Source organism: Talpa occidentalis, unplaced genomic scaffold (genome assembly GCF_014898055.3).
Source record: "Talpa occidentalis isolate TD23 unplaced genomic scaffold, MPIMG_talOcc4v2.1 talOcc4.16, whole genome shotgun sequence".
Classification (NCBI taxonomy): domain Eukaryota; kingdom Metazoa; phylum Chordata; class Mammalia; order Eulipotyphla; family Talpidae; genus Talpa; species Talpa occidentalis.
This window is the reverse complement of record NW_023601653.1, coordinates 73421817-73437910: the sequence shown is the minus strand read 5'-3', so window position 1 is coordinate 73437910 and position 16094 is coordinate 73421817. Positions and strand designations below refer to the sequence as shown.

Genomic DNA, 16094 nt, shown 5'->3' with positions numbered 1-16094 from the left:
TAGCTAAGCTTTGGAAACAACCCAAATGCCCCAAAATAGATGACTGGATCAAGAAGATGTGGTACATACACACCATGGAATATTACTCAGCAATCAAAAAAGATAAACACATGCAGTTTGCAGCTACATGGATGGCGCTGGAAGGGATCATGCTCATTGAAATAAGCCAGAAAGAAAAAGAAAAATACCGGATGGTCTCACTCATAGCAGGAACTGAGAAAACCTAAATAAGGGACCAGGAAAAAGGCTAATTAATACAAATAAAAATCAAAATCAACAAGCAACTATAAACCAGAGACACACCACGGGGGGTGGAGGGGGAGGTGACGGGGAGCCCCCCGGGGGGGAGGAGGGAAGGGGAGAGGAAGGACTAGGGTCAAAATAAGTGGGGGTGCAATTGTATGGGGAATATAACCAAAATGATTATGCATACATTGTGCAAAAATGAAAAATGATGTAAGAATTATATAAAATAAAATATTAATTAAAAAAAAGATTCTTGGGAATGGAGGCTGGCCTTACAGATGACAGGAAAGCTGAATTGGCAGAGATGGCTAGAGGGAGAGGGGGCAGGGTAGGTTGTAAGGAAGCAGAGCCAAAATGAGGCTCTGGCTGCTGTGGTCAAGGCCACGGGTACAGTGCTGGGAGGGGAAGTTTTACTCCCCTGTTGGTGTGCCAGGGTATAGAGACAGAAATGCTAGCAACCCCCTTCCTACCTTTATTTCCTAATTCCTCCTTCCCTGCTCTCCCTCCCAGGTAATAAGCCCTGACTGGGAGTAAGACCTGCAAGACAAAAAGAGAGAACTTTGATACAAGATGTCTGGGTTTCTCAAAAACAAAGAAGATGGCAGACCAGCAGCCAGAAAAAAGTCTCTTTCTCAATTTCATTCCCAAAGGGAATTAAGAGTAGGATATGGCGGGACATTCCAGTGTGGAAAGTCACCTTCAGGGCACAGGGGTTATGTGGTTCTAAGAGCCGGAGAAGAGGACACAGACCATCCATCAGTGCCCAGGACGCTTGTTAAAGACTTGAACTCTTGTTAAAAATGAAGGTTAGAGAAACAGAAAGCCAATTCTGGAATAGGAAACTGGGAACATTTTTCTGGAGAAGGGTCAGTTTGGAAAAGGAAATAAAGAATAAGGAAACCCAGTCAGAGAGTTAAGATTCATCCAGGAGGGAAACCAAACAGCCCCAGACCTGATGGCTAAGGATGAGACGGTCAACAGGAAAGAGGGGTGGGGAACTAGGGGATGAGATAATGATTATGGCAAACTGGTTGCTGTCTCTTAGAGAAATCACACTTGAGGTACAGTGCTGGGGTGTGAAGAAAATCAGTGGTCACTGATTTCAGGGTAACAAAGTGACTGCTCTCTTCTGTTACTCATTTGCACAGAGGATACCAGTGCTACCACATTAATGGTAATGACTCCGAGAAGGGGTGTCCCGTCCAGGACCCCCCACCTGTATGTACTACAACCAATCTCACTTAATTGGAACTACCTATGAGAGGCCATGCATGGAAAATTCATTTTGTCTTTCTGAGGGAAGAACAAAGCTCAGAGGAGGCAAGTCTTAGCTATAGGAAGGTGGATTTTCATCATCAGAAGAGAGAATTCCCCTACTTAGAGTTGTGGAGCAAAGCCTGAGCTGAGCTTTCCTTGGGATGTGCTGGGCTCTGTGGCCCTGGACACGCTCCAGCAGAAACAGAAAAACTTATAAGATGACAGAATTCAGAATAGAATTAGAAATAAAAAGGGAAAAATGATTCCACAAAACTAAAACCAACAGGCAATCACATAATCTTAATATCCAGACTGAAAGGGACCTTGGAGATGTTTTAGTCCAACCTTCTAATTCTACCTGAGAAGCTGCCATTTTCCATTTGATTCCCTGACTAGTCAGTGGCAGAACTAGGACTGGAACCCCAGTCTCCCAGCTCACAGCCAGAATTATTTCAAGAGTGACAGGCTCAGACATAAATATACATCTCTACCCTGAACCAGCTTAATTACTGACCCTAGTAATTCCCTCTCTTTGGCCACAGGAGGAGGCAAAGCACCACGCCCAACTCTGGGTACAGCAGTTGACAGAAGACACGTCACAGCGTCTTCAAATCAGCAATTTCATCAGCCATTCCTTCTGCCTTTTCTTTTTTTTTTTTTTTTTTTTAATGATTGTCTTTATTTATTTATACAAGCACTGGGTACAGTCAGAAGCGTGGGAGGGTGAAAGAATTCACCAGAGCCAGAACGGGGAACAGAACAGGCAGAAGGACCAAAGTACACTGCTGAGCGGAGCAGCGGGCGGCAGGAGAGGTCTGCGCGCCATGTGGGACCCTCACCTGGCAGCCGGGGATCGAACTGTCGCTGCAGAGGCTGCGGGCAGCTTCGCAACCCAGCGCTCAACCGCTGCGCCACTGGGGAGGCCCCCCTTCTGCCTTTTCTGAAAGGGAAACTGGAAGTCTTGAGAGACAATGTGCTAGAACAATGAAGCCCCACCCATCAGGTTGGGAAGGGCACCTGCAGTTCTGAGAATTTCTTTCCTCCTTTTTCCAGCTATTACACTGTCCTTTTACAGTCCCTGACACTTTCAGCGAACGATTTGGTTAGCCAAAGCGAGTATCACCTCCGAAAGCCATGCCTATTAGAGTAAGAAGAGAGAGACCATTCCCTCCCATTTTCCTACGAGGAAAGTGAGGCACAGAAAAGTGAAGTGACTTTGGCTAAGTTAAAAAATAGCAGTGGGGGGGGCCTCCTTGGTGGCGCAAGGGGTTAAGACGCAGAGCAGACAATGAAGCTGTCCGCAGCCTCTGCAGCGTGAGTTTGATCCCCGCCTGACAGGGAACAACCCACAGGGTGCAGCAGACCTCTCCTGCCTGGCCCGCCCGCTGCTCCCCTCAGCAGTGTACTTTGGTCAATCTGCCTGTTCTGTTCCCCGCTCTGTCTCTGGTGAATCCTCTCACCCCCACATCTCTGGCCTGTACGCCTGGTCTTGTATGCATAAATAAATAAAATAGCAGTAGGATCTACAAATTGCCTGGTCCACTGTCTCCTTCAGCAGGGTCTGGGAAGTTCAGTCGAATTGTTAGGGGGAAAAGGATGTCCTAAAGCTAATTCCATACAGGCTTTGTAGACTCCACCCCCACCCCAGGCCAAAGCCAAAGCCACTGGGAACTCCAAATCCCATCACCACCAAAGGGAAGGTGGCTGGGACCTGAGGGTGGGGCTCAGCAGCCAGGTTGGTATAAAGCCAGACACGTGGGTTTGGGGGGGGGTCCCCCATTTTGGCTCTCCGCCAGCTCGCAGCGTCCAGCCAGCTCTGAGAGTGCCTTTGGGTTTCCAGGTCGGCGGATCGGGTAGGACGCATTAAAGACTTTATTTCCCTATTTTTCCCCTGAGTTGTACATTTTCCTTATTTCCTTTTCCCTTGTAAATAAACCTTTTATTAACCTTTTGTGTGTGTCTGTAGTGGAGTATTCGTAAGTCCCTTGTAAGCGCGCGGGTGAGGACGCACAGCCAGGAACCCGTTCAATATCGGGGCTGCCCTATAACAGACTCTGCAAGGTCTCCAGGGAGGGCTTCAGGCAACTTTGCCAGAGAGGTGGTCAAGACAGAGCGGGACGGCCCCGCGAGGAGGTGGGAGACTTGGAGGAAGTGGAGGGGCTGGGAGGGGAGTGGCGTAAGGGAAGTTGGAGGAGGGCAGGAGAGGTGGCTTTCGGAGGTATTGTGAAAATTAAGAATCCCGAGGAAACGCGGCGAGCCTGGCGCAGGCAAAGTTTGAGGGGCGCAGCTGGAGCGCGCGGCCTCGGTGGAGACCGCGGGGGGCCTCTCGGACGCACACCCCGAGCCAGCGCGAGCCAGCGCTGGGGAACTGCGAGGCTGGCGCGGTTGGAGGCGCCCGGTGGCGAGGGCGCAGCGCCTCCCGGCCCGCCGCCCTCGCAGGGAGGGAGCGCGCATCCGCGAGGATGCCCAGGACGCACAGAACCCGGCCGGCAGGCCCGACACTGGAACTCGGCACTTGCCCCCAGTAACTCCCCGCACCCCGCCTCTCTCCCCGAGTAAGCAGTGGGGCGGCTCCGGGCACCTGGAGAGGAAAGCGAGTTGAAATCGGGTCCGGGGATGAGAGGCGGGTCCCCCAAAGCAGGCGCCGCCGTGCAGCCTCCTCCCACGCCCGCCCCCGCCCACCCCCGCCCGACTTACTCCGGTTCAGAGGGCTCCCGCCGACCTGTGCCGAAGCCACCAGCTCCAGATAAAGGGTCCCGATCCCCAAGAACACCAGGGCGACAAAGAGCAGCAGCCGGAAGCGCCTCCGCAGCAGCTTGACCGGGCGCAGGAGCAGCCGGAGCAGCGCGGCCCGGGGGCTCCCCATGGCGGTGCGCCCGGGCGGCCGCCGCCAGCGCGGGCTGCTCCCCACCCAGTCCCGGCCCCCCCGGCGGGCCCAGCGTCCCGGGCGCACGGAGTCCCAGACCCAGCCCAGCTTTCAGGGCTGCGCCGAGACCGTCTCCCCCAGCCGTTCTCCAGCGGGGCGCCGGCTCATGCTCCGCGCAAGGGGCCCCCCACACGGCACGGGCTCCTCGCGTCAACTCTCAGGTCCCTGTCCAGGAGCAGAGCCCGGCTCCGCCTTCCGCGAGGGTCCTCCGCGCCCGGCTCTCCTCTCCACGCCTCTCCGCGCCGCAGGATTGCAAGCTTCCTTCCCTCGCTCCCTCCCTCCCTCCGCCGTGCTCGCGGCCACAGCCCGCGAGGAGGTGTCCCTAGGTGCGCGCCCGCCCTCCGCGCCTCTCGCCCGCTGGGGCTGCGGCTCCGACTCCCGGCTCCGGGCGGCAGCGCAGCCCCACCTGTCCCGCCCCCGGCGAGGCCCCGCCCCGGGGCACAGGTGGGCTCCGCCCCTTATGCGCGCTCGCAGGAGCCGAGAGTCCTTCTCCTCCCCTTGGGGCTGGTCAGGTACCTGACACTGCGGCTCCCAAGCACCATTGAGATAAAAGCTGGCAGACTGGCACAGGGTGCGAGTGGGGGCGTGGGGGGGAGGGAGGACCCACCGGCGGGGCGCTGGGGGGATGGAGTCGCATTGGGGTGATGCAGAGACCTTGGCTTCAGGGCCTACTCCCTACTTTAAGTAACAGGAGTAGACCTAACATTAGGAGGCCCCAATTTTTCCTCTTCTAGTTCGGATTCGAAGACCCTTCCTGTCCTCCACCTCAACTCCAGGAGACACTGGGGAAGTTAGGGATCCTCCACGGGGAACCCCAAGTTGTTTTTCCCAGACAAGGATAGAATAGCTGTTGGGAAGTGTAGATGTTGGAGGGTTCCGAAGAAGAATTAAACTTTTTTTTTTAAGGGAAAGAAAGTCTTTCCTGGAGTTGAAAAGAAGGAGATAAACTGAATTCCCATTCTCTGCTTCCAGGCAGGTAATTATCTGCCTTTATTATTTTTAAATTAGATAACTTTGTTCTCTAATTTAAATGAGATAATTGAGGAGCACAGGAGCAGAGTGAATTACCTGAGTAATCCAGTGGGTTATACTGCAGTTTTCTTTTCCACTCCTGGGGGGTACTGGCCAGAAGATTATGAAAAAAGTGAAGAGGGGGGGGTCTCCCTGGTGGCTCAAGGGGTTAAGACACAGCACTATCAAGCTACCAGCAGCCACTGCAGCACTAGTTCTATCCCCAGTCAGGGAGCAGCCCACATGGCTCAGCAGACCTCTCCTGACTTGCCGGCTGCTCCCCTCAGCAGTGTATTTCAATCTGCCTGTTCTGTTCCCCACTGTGTTTCTGGAGAATCCTCTCTCTCTCTTTCTCTCTCTCTCTCTCTCTCTCTCTCTCTCTCTCTCTCTCTCACACACACACACACCCCTTTGGCTTGCACCCCAATTATTCTGTGCATAAATAAATCTTAAAAAAAAAAAAGAAAAAAGTGAAGGACAATGAAAAAAGCATTTTGGACATTTTAAATCAAATGAATAATATGCAAATACTGTTCAAAAGAGAGGTTGGCAGAACTCAGTGCTATCTTTCCCCTTCTCTCTGCTACCACTTTAGCTAAATGCTCAAGGGTCTCTCCTGGACTATTGTGACTTTCCTAACTAGCCCCTCAGGCTCTGGGCTCCCCCACCACAGCCCTGTCATGCTCTCCATTGCCATCACATTGTCTTTATAAAATGATTTTACACATCCACACAACAGGTCAAAAACATTTAATAGCTTCCCAATGCTCACTGTTCAAATGCAAACTGAATCTGGAGCTCCAAGGCCTTCCAAACGTTTTTTTCCGACTTTGACTGAATGAAACTGCTACAGCTAGCATGAGTTTATTCACTGCCCTCCCACACGTTTCCTCTTCCAGTTGGTCAAATTTGACCCTTTTTTCAAGGTCCACTTCAGTTCTAGGAAGCTTTCTTGGATGAGGCCCATCCTGAACAAACATCTCCTGGGCCTGCGTGATATTACGGATAGTCTGCTGCACCCACTGACCTGTACAGCCTTCCAGTGTTAAGTCCTGTCTCCCCAACTTCACTGAGAGCTTCAAAAGTGGGAATTTTGCATCTTCAGTATGTGGCACAGTATCCATTTAACACTCAGCAATGTTCGAGAATGAAGGGAGCACTTGGAAGGAATGTTCCCCAGAAATTCCAGTGTTGTTCTTAGCGAAAGGTGACTCTGAAGGACAATTCTCTATTAATAGCCCCAGGGCAATGCTTCTGTGAAGTTCCAAAGCACAGATGTGTGTATGTTCCTCTTTTCAGAAGCAGACAGTAACAAGTCATGTGTAGCTTGGCTTTGGTGTGTGAGAAGTGACCAAATAATCTCTGTAAATAAAGTCTCTTTCATGGGCACCCACCAGAGTAGTGTAAACTATTTGAATAATAAAATGCTCATACTATTTAATAAGCTATAAATAAGTAACTATGGTGAAATATAAAATGGCGTTACCAATGTCAAAGCACAAGCCCACTTTGGAAAGCAAATCAGATAACACCCAAATGGATTTACAGACACAGTGATAAGGGCAGCACCCCAGGGGAAGGCCCTAAGTGGACTTCTCAGAACCTTATCTGAACAACCAGACACGTTAACCCTGGGCAGACAAGACTCCGAAGAAAATATAAAAACAAAGCTGGACACTAAGCAAACTGCAGACACATATGTTCCATTGTACCCACAATCTTCTCCTCCAAACTGATCTTCTGTGTTCCCTTATGCCCATGCAGATCTTCACTCTCCTCATACTTCAGAAGCTTCTCTGCTGTTCAAATGTATTTCGTGAAGAGATCGCGGTAGTGGAAATTCTGAAGATAAATCAGTGAGGATCTTTGGACCCTCTCTAATTCAGTGTCTTAAACTGAGAACTGAGAGAACTGAGTACCTCTGAGAGATTTCCTAAGAGAGAAAGAACAGTGCTGAAGCTATCCCCAGGCGCCTGTGTCATGCCAAATGCTTGGCAAACATTCATTTGTTTTATCTCTTTCAATTCATGTAAATCATTCATACCTGAAGTTGTAGGTTTCACAGATTCCATTTTATAGATAATTAATGGGCTCAGAAACTTTAAACAACTTGCTCAAGATCAAATAAGTGACTAGTATCTTAAATGGAACTTACCCTTTGTAATTTCAGAATCACTGATTTTTTTTTTTTTCTTTCCTTTGAACATGTTGCTCCCCTGGAAGTTTCCCTAGAGGAATATATATTCACCGTGGAAACTCTGAGCTCACTCTCAGCACATCCATAACTCACCCAGCCACATGATAATTCTCACCCTCCTCATGGCCCCCCTCTCATTAATGCTGCCTTCTCTGCTCTCAACTGAAGAGATTTTTTTACCTATCCCTTCCTACCATGAGTCCATCTTTTACAAATCTTTCTGTAGAGTTTGCTACTGTGGAGACCAATCCCAGGAGAAAGAGGAAACCCTCATTCTTATTGACCGCTTCTCTTGAGTTTGAAGGCAATTGACCCCTTCTGTCAAGCTGATGAGAAAAATTTTTTTCTTTTTTTAAGATTTATTTTTATTTATGCATACAAGAAGTGGGGTGTAGGCCAGAGGTACAGGGAGGTGAGAGGATTCACCAGAGACAGAGTGGGGAGCAGAACAGGCAGATCTACTGAAATACACTGCTGAGGGGAGTAGTGGGCGAGTCAGGAGAGGTCTGCCTCACCATATGGGTTAGCTCCCTGACTGGGGATTGAACTCATGCTGCAGTGGCTGCTGATAGCTTGATAGAACTGAGACTTTAACCCCTGGACCACCAGGGAGGCCCTAATCAGAAGAATTTTATGAGCTTAGTTCCAAGTTCCACGCCTTAGTTTCTCCAATATTCCTCATTAATTTGCACACTAAACTGGGAAATGGATGAATATTTACCATTCCAAAGAAGAATATGTGCAAGATTGCATCATGGAAATTCAAAGGAACCAGATGAAGAGTCAAGGACAAGATGAAAAGAGGGTAGAGATGTTATGCTGAAGGGCCAGAACAAAGCTCATTGGCTAGGAGACATCCCAGACAATTCACATGCTGAGAGCTGTGAATTCATCTCTGTCCTAAGAAAATGAGGGATTTGTTTGTTTGTTTGTTTGTTTGTTTGTTTGTTTTTTGTGGGACCCTCACTGGCGACTGGGGAACAGGCGGCTGGGGAACAAACCTGCGCTGCAGAGGCTGCGGGCATCCTCGCAGCCCAGTGCTCAACTGCTGCACCACCAGGGGAGGCCCAGAAAATGAGTTTTTTGATACAGTTCTCGAACTGAGACTTGACCCAGACCAGAAAGATCTACTATATGCCTTGAAGCTTGAGTTTGGCCTCTGTTGCTGAGTATTGCTTCCCTTCCCAGTCTGCGATGTGAATACCTCCAATAGCATTCAACTCCCTTTCCTTCTTTCTTCCCCCCAGGGAAGAAAGGAGCACCAGCAAAGTCAACAATCATCCTAGTCAAAAAAAAAAATTACCTTTGGGCCTCCCTGGTGGTGCAGGGATTAAGTCTCAGCGCTATCAAGCTTCCATAGCCGCTGCAGCCTGCGTTTGATCCTGGCCAGGGAACTGACCCACATGGCACAGCAGACCTCTCCTGTCTTGCCTGCTGCTCCCCTCAGCAGTGCATCTCAGGAGATCCGCATGTTCTGCTCCCCACTTTGTCTCTGGTGAATCCACTCACCCTCACACCTCTGGCCTGCACCTCAGTTCTTATATGCAAAAATAAATCTTTAAAAAATTTACCTTTGACTGGTGGACTTTTCAAAATGAGTAATATCAGTGTTTTCCCTTCATTCAAATTTGTTTCATTGCTAGGAAACTTACTAGAGAAAGGGTGAATAGCACTCCCGGTTGCTTACTAGGTAGAGCTAAAACAGGCTCAAGGAGCCTTTCCTGAAACTCCACCTTCTCTCTGACCACTAACCCCAACTAGAAAGATGCTCTCTCCTTTTTGCATCTTGCAACCTGTTGTTACTACAGATAATGGTCAGGGGTTTAGTAGCTGAAGCTAAGGCATAACAAGCCATGACCAAGTGGTTTCTTCCTCACTGCCAATTCCTGGTACATGTCTGATGACAAGGGGCTCTGTGATTCATCAGGGTTCCAAGGCATGGCCCAGAGTGCCTGACCTTTGAGTAAACTCTTGGTGCTTCTGTCTTTTCTTCCAAGGACACGTCCACATTAGGAACGCACACAGGTGTGCACTTATTCACTACCCTTTGGGAGGCTGCATGATGGTGGACTTGGGCCGCTTTCTTGTATGCTTTAGCCCTTCTGGTATCTATCACTTTCTGCAACATCTAAGGTGTTTTCAGCATTTCCAGAATAATCTGTAAAATGTCTAAGCCTCTGGACAAAGTTGGTTTCCTGCCACTGTTCTATCATCCTGGAGAAAAGAAAGTCTCATATCCATCTTCTATTTCTGACTTCACAATTCTCCATTTTCAAACAGGCCTTGTCAATGATCACATGTGTTCTGTTCTGTAATCTATCCTCCTATACCATCCAGTCCAGAAATCATTCCACAAACACTGTACTAATGGAAAATGTTCCTACTCCCTATTCACATGAGGCTCTGCCTTCTCTAAAACTCACTCACTTAAAGATGCCTTGCCCTATGCAGCAGACCTCTCCTGACTCGCCCACTGCTCCCCTCAGCAGTGTATTCCCGTCTATCTGCCTGTTCTGTTCCCCACTCTGTCTCTGGTGAATCCTCTCTCCCCACCGCACCTCTGGCCTGTACCCCAGTTCTTGTATGCATAAATAAATCTTTGAAAAAAGATGCCTTGCCCTAATAAAGCAGAAATGGGGCGAAGGGCCTTCCTTCTCTTATCTTAAACACAACTGATCCCCTCACCTGCTGGGAATTCTTCATACAACCCAGACAAGTGGACAACATGTTGTGTTAACCTACCCTATGGCTTTGCTCGGGAAGAACAATGATTCTAAAGGCCAGTCCATGTGCAGAGTGCCACAAAGCAGCTCAAGTGCTCAAACCCCAGACAGACTTTCTGAAAACCTTCTTTGTCTAAGTTCATAGGTCCAGGCTATAAACTCTGATGAGAGAACCCCAGCCATGCCACTTAACACTCAATCACTGTGGCATCTCAGCAGCATGTCTCGGTTTCCAGACAGTGATGCTGGGCACTGATGAGAGTCAGAGCTCTTGGTTTCAGGTTTCTCAGGCTTGTTATCTAAGGACCGGCTGCTTGGGATTTGATCAGGGCTGGTTTGGGAAGAGGCAGATGCCGTCTTTTCCCCAGAACAGACTACTCTTTGAGCTCTGCCGCCACCCGGACTGGGGATGGAAGAAAGAAAACAAAAATCCCCACTGTATGTGGTTCTCCGGAATTTAACTTGGCCCTGGAGAGGGAAAATTCGAGAGCAACATTGCTCTTCTACCCTCAACGCCCTCTGCAGGTAGCAACCCCTATAAAGCTGGGGCTCGCTGGATTGTGAAAGGGAAAAGAGAGAGGACATGAACAATTTCTGACTCCTTCAAAGGTAGGGGAAGCTTCCATCTCCTTCCTAAGTTAACATTAAGTGCCAAGTCAGAGAGTCTGATTTAAAGCCAGTTTGCAAGAATTATTTAACATAGAACATTTTCATGAAGAAAGAGGTGCTCTAGTTTAGTGATTGGAGACAAGGACACTCACTGAAACTAGTCACGCTGTGTGTGGCACTGGAAGGTGGTCAAGCCAGGCATTTGGCATAAAAAACATTTTTGGAGAAAATGAAATGCTAAACTCTTCCTAAACTTTTCTATTGCCCAGAAGCTTCTAGAACATCATCTGCCTTGACAGAGAATCTGCTTCTCAATCAGGCATCTTACCCTCAAAAGAGAGGTGTCAGTGCAGGTCAGTGAGACATTGGCACGGGAAAAACCCTGCTTTCCATTGTAGCAGGCTTTTTTAGGACACAGCTCATCCTCTCAATTTTCCTTCAGAGTGTTTATAAATCAGCCTTCAAATAAGTCTCTGAATAATTTTTCTTATCCAGGTCAGCTACCCTTTATTAAACCCTTCTGAATCCCACTGTTATCTTGACTTTCTAGAAGGAATATTTTCTTTCATATGTTTTTCCTTATAGTCCATACTTTTCTCCAGTGAGATTACTCCTGCTTTTAGAGAGCTCTAGGAAAAGAAACCCCCAAAACACTCTCACCATTAGTAGCTGGGCCATGGAAAAGCAAGTGGGCAGTGAAAACCAGCCAAGCTAGAATCCTAGGGCCATCATAGTGATGGCACAGGCAGAAAAGGAGCAGGTGAGCCCAGCAGATACAAAGAACGAGAGGAGGGAAGAGATACAGCAGGTGTGGACAGGGCAGTACCCTCCATGCCAAGGCCCAGGAGGACAGTCTAGAAGGCCAGGTGTGACACACAAGGAACACAGGGAGGAATTCACAAGCCTTCCCTCCCTCCCACCCTAAAGTCGAAATTTCTGATTTAGTATGATTTGGTAGGTTATTTTTGGGTCTGGGAATGCTAAAAATTTTTTCAATATAAATTAATGGTAATAGCATTCCCAGACTCCAAAACTAACCTACCAAAAGCAGAGAACATATGGGGAAAGAAGAGTTTTATGAGGTCATTCTTGGGGGGAGGAGTTCATTGCTTTGACATGAAGCCAGAAATAGAACACAGCTTTTGCACACAGAGAACATAGCTATTTTCTGCAGAAGCTCACTGGGTGCAGGCCTGGCCTGGGCAGTGATCAACGAGATGGGGAATCACTTTAACTTAAATAAGCTCCAGACAGATCAGCTCAATCATGACTCATTATTCAGCTTGTGGCCAAATGATACCTCATAGAAATTTCTACAACAATACTACATTAGACTCATTCAGATTCTAGGTCCATCTATTTAATATTTAATTACCTCTTTCCAAACATCAAGGCCAGGTTGCCAAGTAAGAGGCTCTGGACTAGTCAACGTAGCAATATCAAAATTGTACTAATTTAAGATTAGTACGATGTTGCTAAACTTGTTATTATTGTTAGTGGGTATACAGTTGTGAGTCAAAAGAGGAAGAAAATGTCACAAAACCAACACAAGGTCAATCAGAAATGTTGTGGTCCAAATTGGAGTTATTGGGATGAAAACTGCAGGCTAATCATGTTGAAATGGAAACTAAGGAAACTGGATAAAATATGCACAGGTCATTCACTTATAGCCATAGGTGAATCTACAATTATCTAAAATAAATAGATGTAGGTGAACTGATATAGCAAGCATATTATTTCATAATAAATATTTGTCCAAATTAAAACAAACAAACATATTGAGCACACCAACTTGAAATGCCTGTAACACAATAACCAAAATGCCAGTATCAATGGGTGTCTATTTCTCAGCTACATATTCTCTGCCATTGTTTGGTCTGTTCATATGTCAAAACAGCACAATTAATTAAAAAAATGAGTAACTGCCTTAGTATTTATTACTTATTATATTTTATTTTATTTTACTTTTTTATCGTTAATGGTTCAGTTTTTATAAAAGTTTTATTTATTTATGTATACAAAAGCTGGGGTGTAAGACAGAGGTGTGGGGGGTGAAAGGATTCACCAGAGATAGAGTGGGGAGCAGAACAGGTGGATCCACTGAAATATACTGCTGAGGGGAGCAGCGGGCAAGACAGGAGAGGTCTGCTGCACCATGTGGGTAGCTCCCTGTCTAGGAATTGAACTTGTGCTGCAGAGGCTATGGATAGCTTCAGAGTGCTGAGACTTAACCCCTTGTGCCACCAGGGAGGACCTGTTAATGGTTCAGTTTTTAATAAGAGTCCAGGAAACAATGCAGAAGCAGTGCCAAGATCTGCAAACCAAAATAATAATCGCTGCCACTTGGAGGCCAACCTCCCAGAAGGCTGATATAGCAAAGGCTGGGGGATTCTCAGTGTCAGCTTTACTCTACACACCTGCATCTACTGCAGATATGATATCATCATCTGGTGCCTCTCCTACCTCCCTCAAAAAAATTGCATGATTTCTAAAATGAGGGCTGTCCTATACACAATAACAGGGGTATACTGTGATGTCACCCTAAACAGGAAGTGAATAATTCCTCTAGGAGTCCAAGTTGTGTTCACACTTGCTCTTCGTAGGGCTAACTTGAAATTAAGCTACCAGTCAGTCCAAGAGTGGAATCCAGTCTGGGAGTTTTGACACATTATGTTATAGTGTAGACACTATCTAAAACTGCTTTCAAGGGCCTCCCTGGTGGCACAAAGGGTTAAGCACAGCACTGTGAAGCTATCTGCAGTGCAGCCTCAAGGATGGTGAGTGCAGTTCAAGGATGGTGAGGGAGCTGCTCACATGGTGCAGCAGACCTTTTCCATCTCGCCTGCTGCTCCCCTCAGCAGTGTATTTCAGTCTGCCACGCACCTCTGGCCTGTACCCTAGTTCTTGTATGCATATATAAATAAATCTTTTTTTAAAAAAAACCCTACTTTCAAGACATTTTTCTTGCAGTGTCTCCCTTGACTTAGGAGCCAAACCTCCCCTCCATCAGCACCTCTTCACCTGCCTTTTTTCCCCTGCTATTTTCTGCCTATTCTAGATTCATTTTGGCTCTGTGCCCTTAGTTACTTGGGAAGTTAGCGGGGCAGATGGAGCAAACTGTGATTTGCTGCAGTCCTACACATTTTTCATCAACAGTCAATTCCATTCAGTAAATCCTTCATCAAGATGAGGTTTGCTAAACCTTAGCAATGGTCATTATACACGTGGCTCCCCAAGCCAGATACTTTGGAATTCGAGAACGATCCTTAACTCTTCGTTAGCACCCACCCATCACAAAGAAATGATGTCCATTCTACTAAATGTTTCTCAAATCTGTCCCTGCCTCTCCTTCCCAGTGTCTCCCTTTTAGCTCAGACCCTGAATTTCTCTCCTGGATAAGGACCGTGCCATCTCCTGTCTTCTGTTCCTGTATGCAGAGAGTGGTGACAGTACAATCTGCTCTGTTGCAAATATTGCAGTAAATCTTGTAACCCAACAAGTGTGGTGTGGGTGGAGAGGCAGTGAGAATCATAAGACTGGATCAAAAATAACATAGTCAGGGGCTATTTCATGTAGTGAAAAATTACATAAATTTCATGGATAAGAGGTGCTATATTATTAATTGATTCAAAAGAGAACTTTAAAAGACAAGGCAGCTGACACTGATGGCTCTTTTTTAAAGGTATTTTGCATCTTCCTTTGCTTCATTCCTGCAGATACTGCAACACCTCTGCGTGTTATGTGATTGTGCCACCCCCTACCTGGAGGTCAGGTGTTTCCCAGGAAGTAGCCATGTCATACACTGATTATTGCATGATGCTTTCTCCCACTCCTGATTTTTAAGAAAAAATGAGTTTGTAGTTCAAATTCTTTTTTTTTTTTTTTAGATTTATTTATTTATTTATACAAGCACTGGGTACAGTCAGAAGCACGGGAGGGTGAGAGAATTCACCAGAGCCAGAGCGGGGAGCAGAGCAGGCAGAAGGACCGAAGTACACTGCTGAGGGGAGCAGCGGGCGGCAGGGGAGGTCTGTGCGCCATGTAGGACCCTCCTCCGGTGGCGGGGGAGCAGCTGGGGATCGAACTGGTGCTGCAGAGACTGCGGGCAGCTTCACAACCCAGCTCTCAACCGCTGCGCCACCGGGGAGGCCCTGTATTTCAAATTCTTTTTTCATGCCTGAATTGATATCACCAAGTATTTCTGATTTAGATTAAGTTGGGGTTTTCGCCCATTTTTAAGTAAGCCCAAATGTTTTCAATTGATACACAAGGTCTTTGAATATTGAACAGATTTACATTATTGTATTAAGCGAAATTTCATTCCACTTCTGACATCCTATATTACATGACTTTATCTTCTGTACTTGCACTTCCCAAAACGTTCTGTTCTACGCTGCCTTTACAAGCTGTCCCCATTACCTCGAATGCCTAAACTCATCTAATCCCCAATTTGTTTTTGAGTGACTCAAATGTTGCCTCATTTATTTTTTTTAAAGATTTATTTATTTTTATGCAAGAACTGGGGGACAGGCCAGAGGCATGGGAGAGTGAGAGGATTCACCAGAGACAGAGTGGGGAGCAGAAGAGGTTGACAGACTGAAATACACTGCTGAGGGGAGCAGCAGTGAGACAGAAGAGGTCTGCGGTGCCATGTGGGTATCTCCCTGGCTGGCCAGGAATTGAACTGGTGCTGCAGAGGCTGCAGATAGCTTCACTGTTCTGCACTCAACCCGCTGCGCCACCAGGGAGGCCCAAAGGTTGCCTCATCTATATTCTCTGTTGCTTTTTATCCAAAGTACTTTACCTCATTACTAAATTAAGGTTTTTTTCATGTTTAACTTCTCTAGCAATCTTTGGCACACAAAAAGTCTTAGTGATCTCTGTAAACTTAAGAGCTATCACAATTTATAGTACATGCAAATTACCTAATAATAAAATGCTAAATGGAGGTTAGTAAATACATCTTGGAATCTGACAATGGTGGATGATTACTAGGTAGTCAATTGAAGCCAAAATACAGGTCATAGTTTTTGTTTGTTTGTTTGCTTGTTTTATAAGATTTATTTATTTATACAAGCACTGGGTACAGTCAGAAGTGCGGAAGGGTGAGAGAATCCACCAGAGC

General features: G+C 47.1%; 1 protein-coding gene across 1 annotated transcript in view; it reads right to left on the bottom strand.

Moving 5' to 3' along the window:
• Positions 1-4369, bottom strand: part of B4GALNT3 (beta-1,4-N-acetyl-galactosaminyltransferase 3) — a 91873-nt gene extending 87504 nt beyond the window's left edge. Inside the window, exon 1 of the mRNA XM_037514588.2 lies at positions 4201-4369. Within this exon, the coding sequence (XP_037370485.1) occupies positions 4201-4369 (169 nt within the window). The remainder of the gene's footprint in view (positions 1-4200) is intronic.
• Positions 4370-16094: the final 11725 nt, after the last annotated feature.